At 43.8% G+C, this 16,035-nt stretch overlaps 1 protein-coding gene across 3 annotated transcripts in view; it reads right to left on the bottom strand.

The window, feature by feature from the left end:
• MED27 (mediator complex subunit 27) overlaps window positions 1–16,035 on the bottom strand; it is a 199,184-nt gene that overhangs the window by 125,240 nt on the left and 57,909 nt on the right. For all 3 annotated transcript variants that reach the window (XR_009541446.1, XM_060153990.1, XM_060153991.1), the window contains exon 3: window positions 8,480–8,610. Coding sequence is in view for 2 of the 3 variants with exons in the window: in XM_060153990.1 (XP_060009973.1) it covers window positions 8,480–8,610 (131 nt within the window). In the remaining variant the exon portion in view is untranslated. The remainder of the gene's footprint in view (window positions 1–8,479; window positions 8,611–16,035) is intronic.

Here is a 16,035-nt window from a genome sequence, read left to right as displayed (position 1 = left end):
AAGGGGAGGAGAGGATCTCTTACAACACGTATGCTGATGGAGCACAACGACACAGATCATTTAAACAAAATGTCCCTATGTTTACTCTCCATAGACAGACTTCTACATTAATATTTATGAGGGATTCCTCGTTTATTTCTCCCAGAGATTTTTCTCCTGCCCAAATAGAGGGGGTAAGAGATAAGTAACATGAACCAATTATCTTTTAAACAGCTACGAAGGACCACCGTGTTTATCTGCATTCTGTTACTTGATTAATCTTCCCAACACACCACCTTCCGCACACCAGCCCCTGCTCACGGCCCCGGGCCTGCTGCTCCCTGTGGCGCCGCTGCAAGGCCTCTGTCTGCCTTTATGGCCCTGCTGTTGCTGCCCCGGCCTGCAGATCCAATCCTACCACCCTCACTCAGCAGAGCCAGACCCACAACTGCAAATGCTCACCTGCGGCATTCCTGCACCGGGCTCCCAGCCATTTACACACCCAACGCTTACGCTTCCAACTTATCAAGAGGCGTGAGCAGTACAAACACACGTCCAGCACATCTTGTAAAGACACTCTCGCCTCATCAGCTTGATGGGGGGGGGGTGCGGGGGGGCCAGCACAGAGGCGAACTAGCCTCCAGGGCCGGTTCACTCAGCCGTCAGTATGTGAGCCAAGGCCAGGCCGGAAAGGGACACAGGGAACCCTGGTCCCCAAGGAGTTTCCAGGCTTAACAAAACACAAGGCAGACAGTGGCAAATGCCGTGGAAGGGTTACCAAAATAAAGCCGTACAGGAGTTCAGAGTTGAAGGTTTCTATCTGCCCAGTCACTGAACCACATTTTCCCTTCCCCAGTCAATGCCACAGACGGAGAAAGACACTTTCCTTCTCCACCGCCAATAACACAAGCAATAAAAACATAAAAAAGGACATTTCAAGAACTATTACTGACTGCGTCTTCTCCAGGCCCTTGAATGGAAACTCTAAAGACCAGGAACAGGCAACAGTGGAGCCTGGATACAGAAGAAGACTATTCCACACCCTTGGCCTCAAATGCCTTCTGATTCGATTTCAAGGCAAATGGAAAACAAATGTGAACAGCAACAAAAAAGCAGAGGAAGAAAATGAAATGATGCTTGTGCAGTTAAACTTTTACAATCCAATTGGGTGAGGCCCTGGGCTCTTCCCTGTTCCCACGCTGAAGTTAAGGGTGCAGGCTGGCTGCACGAGCTCAGAATACCAGGTATCTGACCACCAAGGGTTTCTTTCTGTCACAGCGTCGAGATGGTCTGACAACATTTTATAGAGTTCTCACCCTTTTCCCAGCCACAATGATAAAAAACCTCAAAACAGCTAGGCATACCAGTTCCTACCAACCTTTTAACCTGTACAAGGAAAATTGGTTGAAACTAACAGGCTGAAAATTATTTTGTTGACGAAACAGAGGGATACAATGAATTACAGGATTGAAGAGCCATGTGCAGGTAACCCCTACCATATTAACACTCCTATCCAAACTCAGGACGCTGAATAGGTTTGGATAAATTTTTTTTTTTTTGATAAGACTGGTATCCCTCACTATTCCGGGACACAGCTCCAGTCTCATAGGAAAAAGGCAAAAGAAATACTGAGTCGGACAGCTTAAACATAACTGATGTTAATAAATGAGCTTCTGGAGTGTTGGTTATTGGTAACTGATCTCTTCCTTATTAATATGCTCCCGCAATGGAGAGGAAGATTCTTCCATGTTCTAGAATGCAAACAATGTTTTAATCTTTAATTATATTCTCAATTTCAACTCTTCTGGAGAATTATAGCCACCAAGGCCTAGGATTATTTCTTTATTACACAGCCTCTCAGTGGTATTTAATGAATATTGTTACTTAATACTTGCCAGTAGGGGAAAGGAGGATTTAGTGAATTTCTACTCAAGTTTTGATGACTTTTTGCGGAATATGAGGAAACTTACAGCTGCAAAGGTCTCTGTTTCCTTTCGGGAACACTTGCTCTGCTCACCAGCCCAAGCGCAGAAGTCAGCCTGGGAAATCAGCATCCCTGGAAAAGGGGATTCAGGAAGCGATGCTGTGTATTTCTAAAGCTCACGGCAATGAACCGGTTTGCTTCTCATTCGTGGTGTATTCACTGTCGCTTTGCTCAGAGACAAACTAAACTCTAATAAAAAGAGATGCCAAACATTCTTGTTCAAGGCTCCTACCACCATCTAAGTTGAAGAATTGAATATAAACTTATCAACATACCACCAAATTCTGCCCTCAACCAAATATCAAGGTCCTCGGGAGGCAAAACAAAGCCCAAGTAATCAAGAAGAAAATTAGGTCCCTGCGAGGAAGCAGGTTCACAGCCACTATCAAACGACGTCTCTATCAAGGTTTCTGTAAGAGCATAGCTATTAAATACAGAAACTTGGAGTTTCATCTCTGTGTGGCTGAGGAAAAAAACTAGTAAAAAAGGTCTGGAAAATCAACAACAGAAGAGATAATGATGTAACAGCCAGGAAGCTACAGGAAGAGACTCTGGGTTTAGTGCGCTTCATCCTGGCAAATATTTGCCTTTCTTAGTTTAAACGTCAGTGACCACGGTAAGTGGAGCCCCCTCGTTCATCACTATCGCCAAGGACGGATTCATGTCACCGCTTTGCTCTCCGTGATTCCTGTAGGTTTCACGTTAAGCAAAAGACAACAGAAGCCTCCGCCTTTCGAGAACAGAAGCTGCATTTACCACACATTTTGGAGAGAATCCAATCATCTGTATAAGCACCATGTGTAATTTCAAGTCGATGATCTTCTTGGGAATTAGCGTGCAAGGCAGTGGCAGAAAATGAGCCTCTTTCAGTTAAACTCCCAGAACCAGATCAGTGGCCACCGTACCGAAGGCAATCTGTTGTTCAAACACGGGCCCCCCTAGGTGTGCGTGTGGTGTCATTATCCCTGTTACCTTCTGAATGGGCGGCCTTTCTCTCCAGCAACACTTGTCCCTGCACACAGTTTCTGTGTGTTGTTGTTACTCAAACCTGAGGTAGGTCATCCAAGAACAGGAGCATGAAGTGAAGACTCCCCACACTCTCGAAGGTATTAGACAATATTGAAACAGATGCCCAATGGTGAGGAAATGCTGCTGGCAGGCTCGGAAGAACACCAAGGAATCCTTTTCAGCAATAAAATGGAACGAAGCACTGACACACACACCATGAATGAATCTCCAAAACACCACATCGAGCAAAAGAAACCAGGAGGAAAGTATTCCGTTCGGCATGACTCTGCTTAGGGAACGGGGATAGAAATCGGGGCAGTTGTTGCCTGGGGTGCTTGAGAAACGGGAGGTCTGCGGTAAAGAGGAGAGAGGGGAGCGGGGAACTGGAAGGGGGAGGGGTGTTCTCCCAGGAGATAGTGGAACAAGCATGTCTACATTCTACCAGGAGTGGCCGCGGAGAAGGGGAACACTGATGGAGCAGGACAGAAACAGGAGACCCACGGAGAAATGGCTCGGAGCAGGTCAGAGGGGACTGGGCCTAGTGGACAAGCAGAAGGGCCGCTCTTGGCCGCGAGCGGGGACGGCGCGTCCCCAGTGACTAGCGAGAAGGCAGCCTACGAAAGGCCCTTAATTTCGTAGGCAGGACCTCTTCACAGACCATAACGTGATACAAAAGAAACTGCCTGGCCTGACAACTTCCGGGGCAGGGAGCTGAGGGGGAGGCAGGTAATACTTTTACAACTAACCTTTCTGTAAAACAATTTATGTTTTCTTTCCTGAAACCTAAATGAGATCTGTGTGTGCGGAAAATAAGAACACAGAAGAGTCTTTCACCTGCTGCCACTGAAAGCCGGCATTTCCTCAGGCCAAGGTGCTGAACAGGAGTCACAGGCCAGTCAGCTTGGCCATACTGATTAAAACCAACATCCCACGTTGCCACAAAAGCACACTAAACAATACAGCATAGAGCTGAGACTGCTATCTAAGAGGGCACAAGTAAACGTGCTCCAGCTGACATAGAGTAAGTACACAGCGATCTCAGGATGCAACTCACAGATCGATCAAGTACGACAGCCACTTCCCAGGCTGATCCCAATCCTACAAAGGTCAAAGGCTGACAATGTTTACCCTGCAACAGGGGACACAGCTCCTTTATGAAAACGATAGTGTCCGTCTGCAAAAGACTTAATATGAACGCTCGGGAATCACGGAAGTGAGGTCGCTTCACCAGTGCCCTCTGAACACTAATACGGGATCAAAGACCTTTCATCATGAACAACATCTTTGTCTCCTTACAAGCTTCTTTGGAGGGGGAGAAAGATATGAATCATTAATCCCACAAATCACTAATCCTCTGGGAATTCGGGGAGAATCTGAGTTTTCAAAGACTACTGCTATTAAAGCCAACCGCATTTAAAAAACAAACACATTAACGTGTGGTACAACTCTCCTGTGTTCTTGCCGCGCCTGTGGTCTCGGCGCACTCAGGCAGAGACAGTGGTTTTGTGGCAGTAGCTTCCGTGCCACCCAACTGCTGACACAAGCCAATGCAGAAACTCAACTGCCACCACACTAACAGACGCACAGAGTTCCAGGGGTGGGCGAGCGAGGGGCCCAGCCCCTGGTCCTTCACCGGCCTCCTCCACTGTTTAGAAATAAACCCTTTCCTGGTGAGCTGGGACGAAGTGAGAGAGTGGCATGGCCATATATACACTACCACGTGTAAAAGAGACAGCTAGTGGGAAGCAGCCGCATAGCACAGGGAGATCAGCTCCATGCTTTGCGACCACCTAGAGGGGTGGGATAGGGAGGGTGGGAGGGAGACGTAAGAGGGAGGGGATATGGGGATATACGTATGCATATAGTTGATTCACTTTGTTATACAGCAGAAACTACCACAACATTGTGAAGCAATTATACTCCAATAAAGATGTTAAAAAAGAAAAGAAAAAGGTCATTGGAGAATATAACACAGAAAAAAGAAAAAAAAAAGAAATAAACCCTTTCCTTAGAATCCTGTAAGGCCTATGCAAGAAAGCATCCAGCTCTCCATGAAGGAAAGCCTCCATCCTTCACAGCTGGCAGTGGAGAAATCGGGTGAAGTTTGGCTGGGCCTCCCTGCGTGGGTCTCTCTCAGCATCCTGCCTGTGGCCTTCTCGGGCATGTTAGGACCACTTCCTTAGGACTTGGCACACTCGACTATGACTCCCTGCTACTTGTTTGTTCCTCTATTTCTACTCAGAGTGTCCTGAAAGCCGAAATTCTATCTTATTCATCTCCAAATCCCCAGCACGGAGCACAGAACCAACCACCTATAGGCCCCGAGTAAATATTTGCTGAATAAATAAGTCAATGGGGCTCACAGGCTCCGCCACTCTTCCCTCTGTGTAATGGCTCTCCTCATTGGCAACTGGGGCGCTTTTAAAATACGTCTGCAAATTCTTTTTCACTTTTAAATTTTCTAAATTTTTTGGCTGCGTCCCGCGGCTTACAGGATCTTCCTTCCCCGACCGGGGATTGAACCCGGGCCCCTGCAGTGAAAGCGCCGCGTCCTAACTACTGGACCGCCAGGGAAGTCCCTGAAACGTGTCTGCGAATTCGGACACTCCTTCCTTCACAAGGGAGAAGCTCTTCCTGCCCCCCGCCGACCCTGAATGTCAGTCAGACGTAGTGAATCATTTCTACCACACTACAGGGTGGAATGGATGCCACATACCTCTGAGGCAAGGCCATAAAAAGGATAGGCTCTGCCTGGCTCGCCTTCTTCTAGATGGCTTGCTCTGCAAGAAGTCACCCCTAAGTCCAGAGGACACTCAGGCACCCTGTGGACAGGCCCACGTGGAGGGGACTGAGGTCTTCCACCGACAGCTGGCACCAACTTACCTGCCATGTCAGTGAGCCACCTTGGAAGTGACCTTTGAACCCTGGTCCAACTTGCAGATGACTGTGGTCCTGACTGCCATCTGACTGCAATGTTATGAGAGGCTCTGAGCCAGAACCATGCAGCCAAGCCATTCCCAGGTAGGATCCACAGAAAACATGGGCGGTTATGTTTACTGTTATTAAACCACTAAGTTTGGGGGCAACTTTTTACGTAGCAATAGATGACTACTGTAGCAACCCTGGAGGATTCGGGTGTTGTTTTATAAGGGAGTTTCAAGGGATTTCCATAAAGACAAAGATAGTTTATGGTCATATCATACTTACAATAAAAATTCTGTAATGAGTCGTGTCCTACAGATAAAACCACAACATGGCTGATTAACAAGCAAATTTAAGTATTCCACAGGTCAAATTATACTACCTTAAAATCTAAGAACTACATTCAACAAACGTTGGGATGTGATACAGAACAATATTACAATTCTTCTTGAAGGTTGTTTTTTGTTTTTAAAAATTATATATTACATACGCATAGAAAAAAATCTAGAACAATATCCATCAAAACTTTAACAATAACTTTCTCAGGGTGATGGTATTATTATTTTTTCTTTCCTTTTTTAATACCTTTGGTCTTTTCAAAATGTACAATATGTATATATTACTAGTGTCCTATTTTTTAGTCTAAAAAATATATATATGATCCAATTAGGCCAGCAGCTATGAATTGCTGGTGTCTCTATTCTGGACATCTAACACTATAAGTGGCACATAGTAGGTGCTCAATAAAAGTGAACAGAATGTCCTTTAGCTGTAGATCCTGCCTACTGGATAGTCACTTTACAAAGGGATTCCAGGATAATGTGAGTCCACAAAGTTCAATGATGGGAAAAGGCAGCAGTCAATTTTCACAGGAAAGAGTCTACTAAGTAAAGGAAATCATTTCAACGTTGTATTCTTAGGACGCAGTAACCACTTTTCTCTTTGAAACTAAGTATTTTGAGTGATTTATTATAAATTTATAATGACAGTTGTGAACACCGGTTGTTTTCTTTTCTTTTCTTTTCTTTTTGGCATGCGAACAGAGTCTGTTGATTGCCTTGGTGCTTAAAATAGTTTCTAAGTGTCCTCATAATAGCATGTCACCTGTAAACAGGTTTCAAGCCAATGCAAATTAACAAATGGTGAACAGATGGACTAAGAATTGACTTTTGTCAAGAGAGAGTTAGCAACAAACACTTTTGGCTCCAGTCTTGCGGGACCATTAGAAAGTCTTTCACTTCTCGCCAAGCATCTTGCCTCAGTAGACAATCCAAGCAGAGAAGATGACAAGTTATAAGGGCCCGTTAGACTTTTGAGAGCCGAAAGTTGAGATGTGCAGAACCACCAAATCAACACACGAGAAGCATGAGACAGAAGAAGCTTCCTGCCAAATGGTGAAAACTCTCTCTATCCTGCATCACTCAAAGAAACTGTCCCTGTAGTCTCTGGAAAGGATGGCACCTGTGCATGCAGCGGACAAAAAATAACCTGTTGGAGGCTGGCTGGTTATGTTCATCCCGTCCTGGAAGCAAACACTCCTCTGGACTGGAAATTTTAAAATGTAGTTTGTAACTGAGGATGTAAGCAAAAGAGGGTACAACAGGAGGGCGGGTTGGGCTGGGCAATGTGTTTAAAGACCAAGTCGAGCTTTGGGGAGTAGTGCCCCTTTTGGGGGAGTGTTCACGTGGATAGAAAAGCTACTGGCAAAGACTGGTGTGCTTCAATTTCTGACTCCACATCACTGACTGAGCCTTGGCCTTCATCTACTGGGGCTTCTAGTAAAGAACAACCCAACGGGTAGAATAATTGTGGCATACCCGAAGGAATACTACACAGCAACAAAAAAAGAACAAGCAACCTGGATGAATCTAACAGATATTGTGTTGAGTGAAGACAGTTGATATAAAAGATTACATATTGTGTGATTCCATTTATATGAATTTCAAGAACAGGTAAAATCAAGGAAGTCAGAATAGCTGTTAAACTTAGGGAGGGAGGCGGCACTGGGAACACAAGAAGAACCCTCGTGGGGGTTCTGGAAGTGGTGGCCACGTGGCTTGATCTGGGTGGAGCTACACGGAGGTAGACACATGTGAACAACCAGTGATCTGTACACTTTACAGTGTCTGCTATCTCTCCTATTGGGAAAAGGAAGAGCACATATATTACTATTTTAAAAAAGCGTCAGTGGGCCTAGCACTGATTCTAATCCCAGCTCTACCAGATTCCCTGGATGGCCTGCAGCTTATCAAAATGTGCTCCTCGGCTGTGTCATTTGTAAGATAAGGAGAACTGCCCTTATGCTCTGCCAACTCTGGGAATGTGACAAGGAAACAAAGAATAAGCTCTGAGGCATCCTGAAGTCCTAGAGTCACACACAAACCGTGTAAACTATGAAGTGCATTATAACTGCTTCTTTCAAGACCTATGCAAAATAGATTACCTACATGTTTGGTTTCTAATCTTAACAGATACCTTTTTAAAAGAAAGAAATGACTTTGCAAAATCAAGTTTCCATTAGCTAAAAACAAGCACAGAGCAGACTTCACCCAGGACAAAAGTACGTTTTTCAAACCCATCACTCACTGAGGCGGTAAGACAAGAGTCGTGGGTTGAGCCTTTGGTCTACGTTTAGCAGATACTCCCATCTGGTTAGCAGAACGTTTCAACGACTGTTGATTCAAAAGGCCAGATGCCAGACCTGCATGGTACTGCAACTGCAGAGAAAAACCAAACAAAAGGGGAAGAAAGATAACATTTGGTAAAAGCTAGACAAGGGGTATTACACTATCAAGACCTGATACATCTTACCGGCTCAGAACATTTTTAATAACTTCAAATACACCTGCTAACATTTTGCTTCAAGGAATGTATTTATAAGGAGATAATCAGACAAATAGGAAAAGAAACATGAATAAGGTGTTCATCGTGGCATTACAAAATGATAGAGAACTGGAAACAATCTAAATGCCCAACAGTAACTGGGAACTTGGGTGAAATACGTAGAGAACTTTAAAACACCATTTTGTTGAATTAAAAAAAAAACCAAACAGGTTACACTGTAAACAGAGAGACACTTAAACACATGTTCTCTAAAATGTTAACAGTGTATTTCTAAATAGTAGAATTGGGATACTTTTTTACTTTATTTTTCACCGCTATTCATATATGCGTTATGTAAATGGTTTTAAAGCTTATGTCATTTTTTTACAAGAGGAGACAGTGGGCTTCCTTAAAGACAGATTAGTTCTGGGAACTCCTGCTGCCATCATGTCTTGCTTATAATAAAAAGCATATAACTCATGGTCCACTGCAGTAAACCAGGAGCACAACAGGCTTATCATAAACAGATTCAAACATACCGCTGGGCTGCTGTTTCCCGTGGTTAAGATACAAGTATCAATCACAAGAATAAACACGTGAATATATCTTACGATAACGTATACAAATGGATATAGCTTCACCGAACAGAACTGGTTGGAGAAGTTAATTCCACTCCATGTGCACGCAACTGGAACCATACAACTGGGGTAAGGAAGCAGGAGACTTTAAATGGGCTGACAGCCAGCATCCTTTGCTTTGTTCACGACAAACTGCTGAGCTTCGAGGTTACTTAGGACAGATCATCTTACTTTTCTAGACTTTGATTTCTCTATTGGAAGAGAGAAATAATACTGCCTAATTCTAAAACAAACAGGACTTTTCAAAAAATCTTCTTTATTGAGTTATAATTTACATAAAATAAAATGCACACATTTTAGGCGTACAGTGTGATGTTCTGACAACGTATACCTGGGACACTGCCACCCCAATCAAGATACAGAAAATCTCCATCCCTGCAGAAAGTTCCCTTGCGCCCCAATGCAGTCAATCTCCCTCGCCCCCAACTCCGATCATGACGATCTTTCAATTTAAAATACAACTCATCACTCTCACTCATTGCCAAATGAAGCTTATATCCAATTTGACATGTGACCGTGACTCCCATCCTCCTTTTTTAAATCCCATACTTTTGTATTTTAGATCTTAAGAGCTGTCATTCATCTCTATAATAAAATTATCCTTGAAAGGTATCCCAATTTTCAACAGATGTAAATAAAACATTCAGATGTGAAAATGCCAAGCTAAGAATTTGGACTGAGACCATTTACAACATCCAGTATGTTTCTTCCTCCCGTCTCACATTAAGCAAGGTCTTTCAAACATTTATTTAGAATTAACTAATATACAAATAGTAATTCATTCTGAAGCTCTGAATCAATTTCTTTTCAAAATGCTCTTCCAAGGCATAGATTTCCTTTGCAGAGTCAGCTACATTACAGCTCATGGTAATGAAACTGGTGACCACCATACAAAAGGGGCCGGGCCCTGGATGCAAAGGGTAATGACGTTCTGAAAACTAAATGGCCTCACCTAAAGCCACTGGGCTGCACACAAATACAGAGTGGAAGAAAACAAAACCAATTGAAATGATCTGCTTCTTGAAAGTGGCTATAAAAATGAAGCTATCCAGTGACCCAGTAACACTGAAGTGTCTGTGTTTGGAGCACCCATATTGCTTTTTAACAGGCTCTTGATTTACTTGGTCGATTTGCTGGGGGAGCCCTATGGCTGCACAATACAAGACAAAGATACATCACATTGATAATAAGAACGGAGCTCTTCTCGGGGCGGAAAGGGGGGGCATAATTTGGCTCTAACAATTCATCGCAGACCAATGAATTTTGCTCAAATTTGTTTTTCTGCGACAGATTTCTTAAATGGGAAATCGATGGAAGCAAGGGACAGTACGAGTTTGAAAGACGATGTTTCAAAATGTCAGCTACTTGGGTTTCGATCTTCCCCACCAGAATCTGCAATGAGTGCAATATGCATGGAGCTTTACGGAATTAAAGGGAAAGACAGCTTGGCAGGGGTCCCCTGCTGGCTCAAGGAATCGTCTCTCCTTTTGGCTCTCCTTCTTCTGTGTATCTTACTGGGGTCCACGCAAGCTCAGCCACTCCAGCCCTGCTGACTCTTTTGGGTGAACGAGTCCTGCCAACCACGCAGAGCAGCACGGTGATTCTGCCCACCTGGCGTCATTTGCCCAAACAAACAAACCCAATAACCACGCAGAGCAGCACGGTGATTCTGCCCACCTGGCATCATGTGCCCAAACAAACCAACCCAAAACAGCAGAAACGCATGCTAGCTGCTGTCTTTCAAAGGGTTCCTTTGAAACTTCTACCATCTTGGATGCTCTTAATGTACACCACACCCCTAAGAGCACATGAAGATGGAAGGACTTTTCTTCCCCCAAAACGAAACCTGCCTTTGAAAGCTGACTCACAGTGATGAAGCAACATTTGTTCACCATATATACGCTTCTCAGTTTCCAGGATCACAGCTCCGACTGTCAAGATCTATAAGGAGCCCATTAAATATTTACCGAACCATCTTTATAATGGGAGAAAAGGTCAAAGTTAATAAAACTGACAGGCAGCTCCTGTCCAACTGGATTTATACATTATTTAAGCACTAAATACTCCATTCCATGAAACACAGTTTAGATTTGAAAAGACTCTTGGAAAATGTTCACTCAGACAATGGTTCTAGAACAGGAGAAGGGAGTTCAGAGCTAATCTACAAATTAACATTAAGAACATATCACTCCCCAAAATACTGCCATAAGTTTTCAGTTACAGGCTCTGTAATATTTTCTATAAAATATATATTTCAATAAACATATGTGGCTTGGGAGCAACTCTATTTCAAAAGGCAACTAACTTATCAAAGTTATAATGGGATTTTTCTATCCAAGATCATTTCTCCATTAATCAGCAAGAATAAAATGAAAGGGGGAGAGAAATAAAGCCGTCCATTCTTTTAACTTCCACATCTCACAGCTGTGGGGAATGGGAGTGTTCGTGTGGTCAGCTGCGGTGAGGGGGCTCTTCATTTACTGGTAAGTGGCTACTCCGCAGTAGCAGCTATTTCCATGTTCTCTGGATTTTGAGAACATTTCTCTCAGTTCCTATTTTGCTATCTATTAATGTCAAACTTCTATTTTCTATGACTAACCTCGGATTCTTCTGTCAGTTCTCAACCTAAAGCCCTTTCTAATCAATTATGTCTACTAATTAGCTCTAGGCCTGAGATATTTTCAGCAACTCATAATGATCTGAGGGAAACACCATTTTGAATTAGGAAAACCTTGATTTACTGCATATTTCTTAAAGTAATGCTGTTTTAGTAATATTAAACATGCACAAGTGTTGAATGTTACCAGGTAGGGTCCTGGTAAACTCTAGTGTACAGACTAAGAGCCTCTGTAACAAGCATTCTCTTTGAAAATGTGCTACTGAGCTCTGCTACTAACAAGAGCTGTGCGGTCTTACACATCTCACTCCCCTCTCTGCAAAACATGCGTTATGTTTTCTCCAAGGATCCACCTAGCTCTAAGGTTTGATTCCTCTAGGTTTCTAAAGAAGTTACATGGGTATTTGACTTCACCACAAAGTGTTGAAGTAATGTCCCTACAATTTCATACAACAGCAAACCCTTTTCCTCTGGATAGCCTAAGTCTTTACTGCTTTTCAAAAAGTCCAAATCCAATTAGCTTTAATATGCTTCAAATCACAAGTAACAAAATGTACTGGAAGGAGATGACATGAAAGGAAATTATTTTTAAAAATAGGACTCAATGGGCTTCCCTGGTGGCGCAGTGGTTGAGAGTCCGCCTGCCGATGCAGGGGACACGGGTTCGTGCCCCGGTCCGGGAAGATCCCACATGCCGCGGAGCGGCTGGGCCCGTGACCCATGGCCGCTGGGCCTGCGCGTCCGGAGCCTGTGCTCCGCAACGGGAGAGGCCACAACGGTGAGAGGCCCGCGTACCGCAAAAAAAAAAAATAAAATAAAATAAAAATAGGACTCAAATGCAAAGTTTCTGACTTAAATCTCGGGTTCAGAAAATCAGATGAGCAATGATCCCCCTGCTTAGTTCTCCAACTTGTTTCACGTCCTCCATGTTGTTCTGAATGCTCTACCTGCTCCAGATAGATAAAGGACGTGTTCTGCAGTGGACAGAAGTTTGAGAAGAAAATAGAAGGAAGTTCATCATACTGATTACATTCAATATACTAATTAAGCCAGTGGTGTTCAATTAGGCCTAGTACTTAAAAGCTGTAGTGGTTCCTAGAACCTCCCAGGGGACCATGGTACAGCATCTATTCATAAGCAACACTATCCTACCCATGCCATATGGCCTGAATCCCACTTTAAGAAAACTGACATTCAAAAATCTCAAAATTTATAAGCCAGATCAATGAAGGTTCGATTCTTCCTACTCTGAAAACCATTGTTTTGTTTTCAAAGACTCATCAAAGGCTTCTTTAAGGGTGGGGGCAAGTTCAACAACAACGACAGCAAGACTCCTCCAAACCTTAAGGAATTTCACTTTATTTCTAAAAATCACTTTACACAGAATTACACATACGTTTCTAAGAACACTAGGAAGACACATCGGTACTTCCAGTAACTAAACCCTTTGGATGAAGAATGAGCTAGAAGTAAGTCATAATAAATTCTGGCTGGCTTAGAGCAGGGCCACAGGAGGGGAAGAAGAGATGAAGGCTGGGGAGCCCCTGGGCCTCCTCCAGTCCCCCTCGGGCAGCTCCCTTCTCCCAGCAGAGCTCCTCTCTGTCACCGGGATTTGGCAGCAGGTAAAGTAGCCTGGTGTTCTTTCTTGGTCCAGGAGTGAAGCTGGCCACGAGGGAGACACATCTGGAGGACACAGCCTTGTTATTGATTAGCCTGCATTCTCTGCAACCTGCAGGGTAGCGCATGACGTACAGGTGATGCTAATGAATTTGTCAGCTCCTAAGTGGACTGGCAGATTGGTGAAACTGCCCTGGCCTGGCCTGTCACTGGAGCCAATCTGGAGAACAGAATGACTCCATCAGACAGTCCTCTTAAGGCTGGTCTCTTACAAAAGCAAACACACAGCTTTGCAGGTGCTCACTGTTGTGACAGAGCCCTGAAGGAATCCTTTCTCCCTCTTACTCTAATTGCTAAAAAAGCGGGCATGTCTGAACCTCTCGGCAGGCTTGAGTTCAGGAAAAGGCATCCATGGGGACTGCACTCGGATTACTTCAAATCATAGAATTCTCATGTCAGAGAGGAGTCTTAGTGAAGCCTCCCCTCCCCCCACCCCACCCCCACTTTACGGGAGAGGAGACTCTGACCTCAAAGAGGTCACACATATCACAAGAGGGAAAAAGGCCATTCAAGGTCCACCTTACGTATCTTCTTCCTGTGGTTTTAAGTGTGCTGCATCTTTCTAACCGGAGGACCTGGCGTGTGTCACCTCTGCTTCGGCAATGACACACAGGTCTTCTTCTCGGGCAGGCGGGAACTAGCGCTAAGGGAGCGGGTGCAGAGCGTCACTGGCGTTCGCTGGCTCTTGTCTGCTCTGTTCGCTCTGACCTCTTGCAGGCGCTGAGACGTCACATGTTTTTCCCTCCTACTGACTCCAGTCATGTCTAAGGTGGGGAGTTTGGGGAAGTTCTAAATGCTACCATTTTAAGGTTTTAGTATCATCCGGCATCAAAAACTTTGGTGAAAAGAAACCAAGAAACCATAGAAACCTCAATATTGTCAGAAAACGTAAATTCTAGACTCAGCAGTAACACATCTGACCTTCCTAGCAGCCTTGATATCGTTTGATGGGGCAACCGTGCTGGTGCTTCATGGGTTTTCATAAATTACCTTATTGTCCAGGAGAATCCACATGTCTATTATCTGTTTTTACTGAGGGATCATCTTTGAGAATTTGTGTCATACATCATGGTCGTAAGAGGCAAGGGCACTATCCACGTGGGACCACTTCCCCTGCACATCACTGACCATAACAACCAGAGCTGGTTGGCATAAGTGTGCTGACAACCTTCCCAAGACGCAAGAGTGCACGCCAAGCTCACGGCCCCAGTCTAGGGACATCTGACACCGGGATCAGTTCATGCCACAAACACCTGGATCAAGCCACACGCCATGAAGCTGCCGTGTGTGTATGTGGCGCTGGGAGGGTGGGGGAGGCTAAGGTGAGATTTTCATACAGTCATATTTCTCCTAAACCATTAAGCTTTCAACTAAAACCATTATTTGTACAAAACTAGGAACACTTCGTCACCACTTCGAGTTGCAAAAACCTTTGCCCCTCATTATTAAAATGTGTTTTGTTTCCAGCTAATGAGAAAGAACCATGTATTACAATAAAGCTCTGCTTCTTCTTTGGAACATAATTCTAAGGAAAGAAAGAAGCAAGGTTGCCTGGTATTATCTGTGCCAAGGAAAACAACTACAGAAAAATACCATAAATCTAATTGTTTTGCTCAGGTTTTTATCTAAGTATCGGATAATGATATTAGGTTCTTTTCTCATTTTATCTCCTACTGCTTCTTTCATATAGCCAATATGAAAAAGAAAGAAAGAAAAAACAACCTTAGATTTGAGCTTTTATGGGTATATTGTTTTTTTTTTACTTGGGCAAAACAGTATCAATAAACCATGAGGAAGCGTCCAATTTATTTGCCTATTTGTTCTCTACTGGGAAGCTGGATTTCAGGCCTTTCAATTACCATGAAAGCAGGACACCAAGTCAGGGCTGTGCTTCTGCTCAACTGTGGCATCATTTCCATGCTAAACGCCATTTGGGTTTCTTTTTTCCTACATATGAGTCCTCAAATGTCCAAACTTCAAAACTGTCAAAGAAGTAAATAGAGAGCATGGATAGCAGTCTTCTTCTTTCTTAAATATCTGCAATGTTTAGAGTTGTTTAGAATTGTTCCTCTGGAGAGTTCCAAAACTCACACCTTTATTAACAGGCCTTTCTCCACAACTGCCCCTGTTTACACTACAGCTGCATGCATGTTGTCATACTTCAAGGATGTCAATCAGCTGGAACAGTTATATCACTCATATATCTAAACAGATCCAACAAAAAGCAAACTGTGAATGTGGCTAAAAACGGAGGAAACAGCCATCGTAGGGACTATTTGTAGAGGCAGAGAGAAAGCAGACAAAAGAAAGCGAAAAAGAGACCCTAACAGACAGACAAGGGTACACAAAAACTGGTGTTGCCCCATCTCCTGTTAACCACCCTGCCT

This window comes from Lagenorhynchus albirostris, chromosome 7 (genome assembly GCF_949774975.1).
Source record: "Lagenorhynchus albirostris chromosome 7, mLagAlb1.1, whole genome shotgun sequence".
In the NCBI taxonomy this organism is placed as follows: domain Eukaryota; kingdom Metazoa; phylum Chordata; class Mammalia; order Artiodactyla; family Delphinidae; genus Lagenorhynchus; species Lagenorhynchus albirostris.
This window is presented reverse-complemented; position numbering and strand designations above follow the sequence as displayed.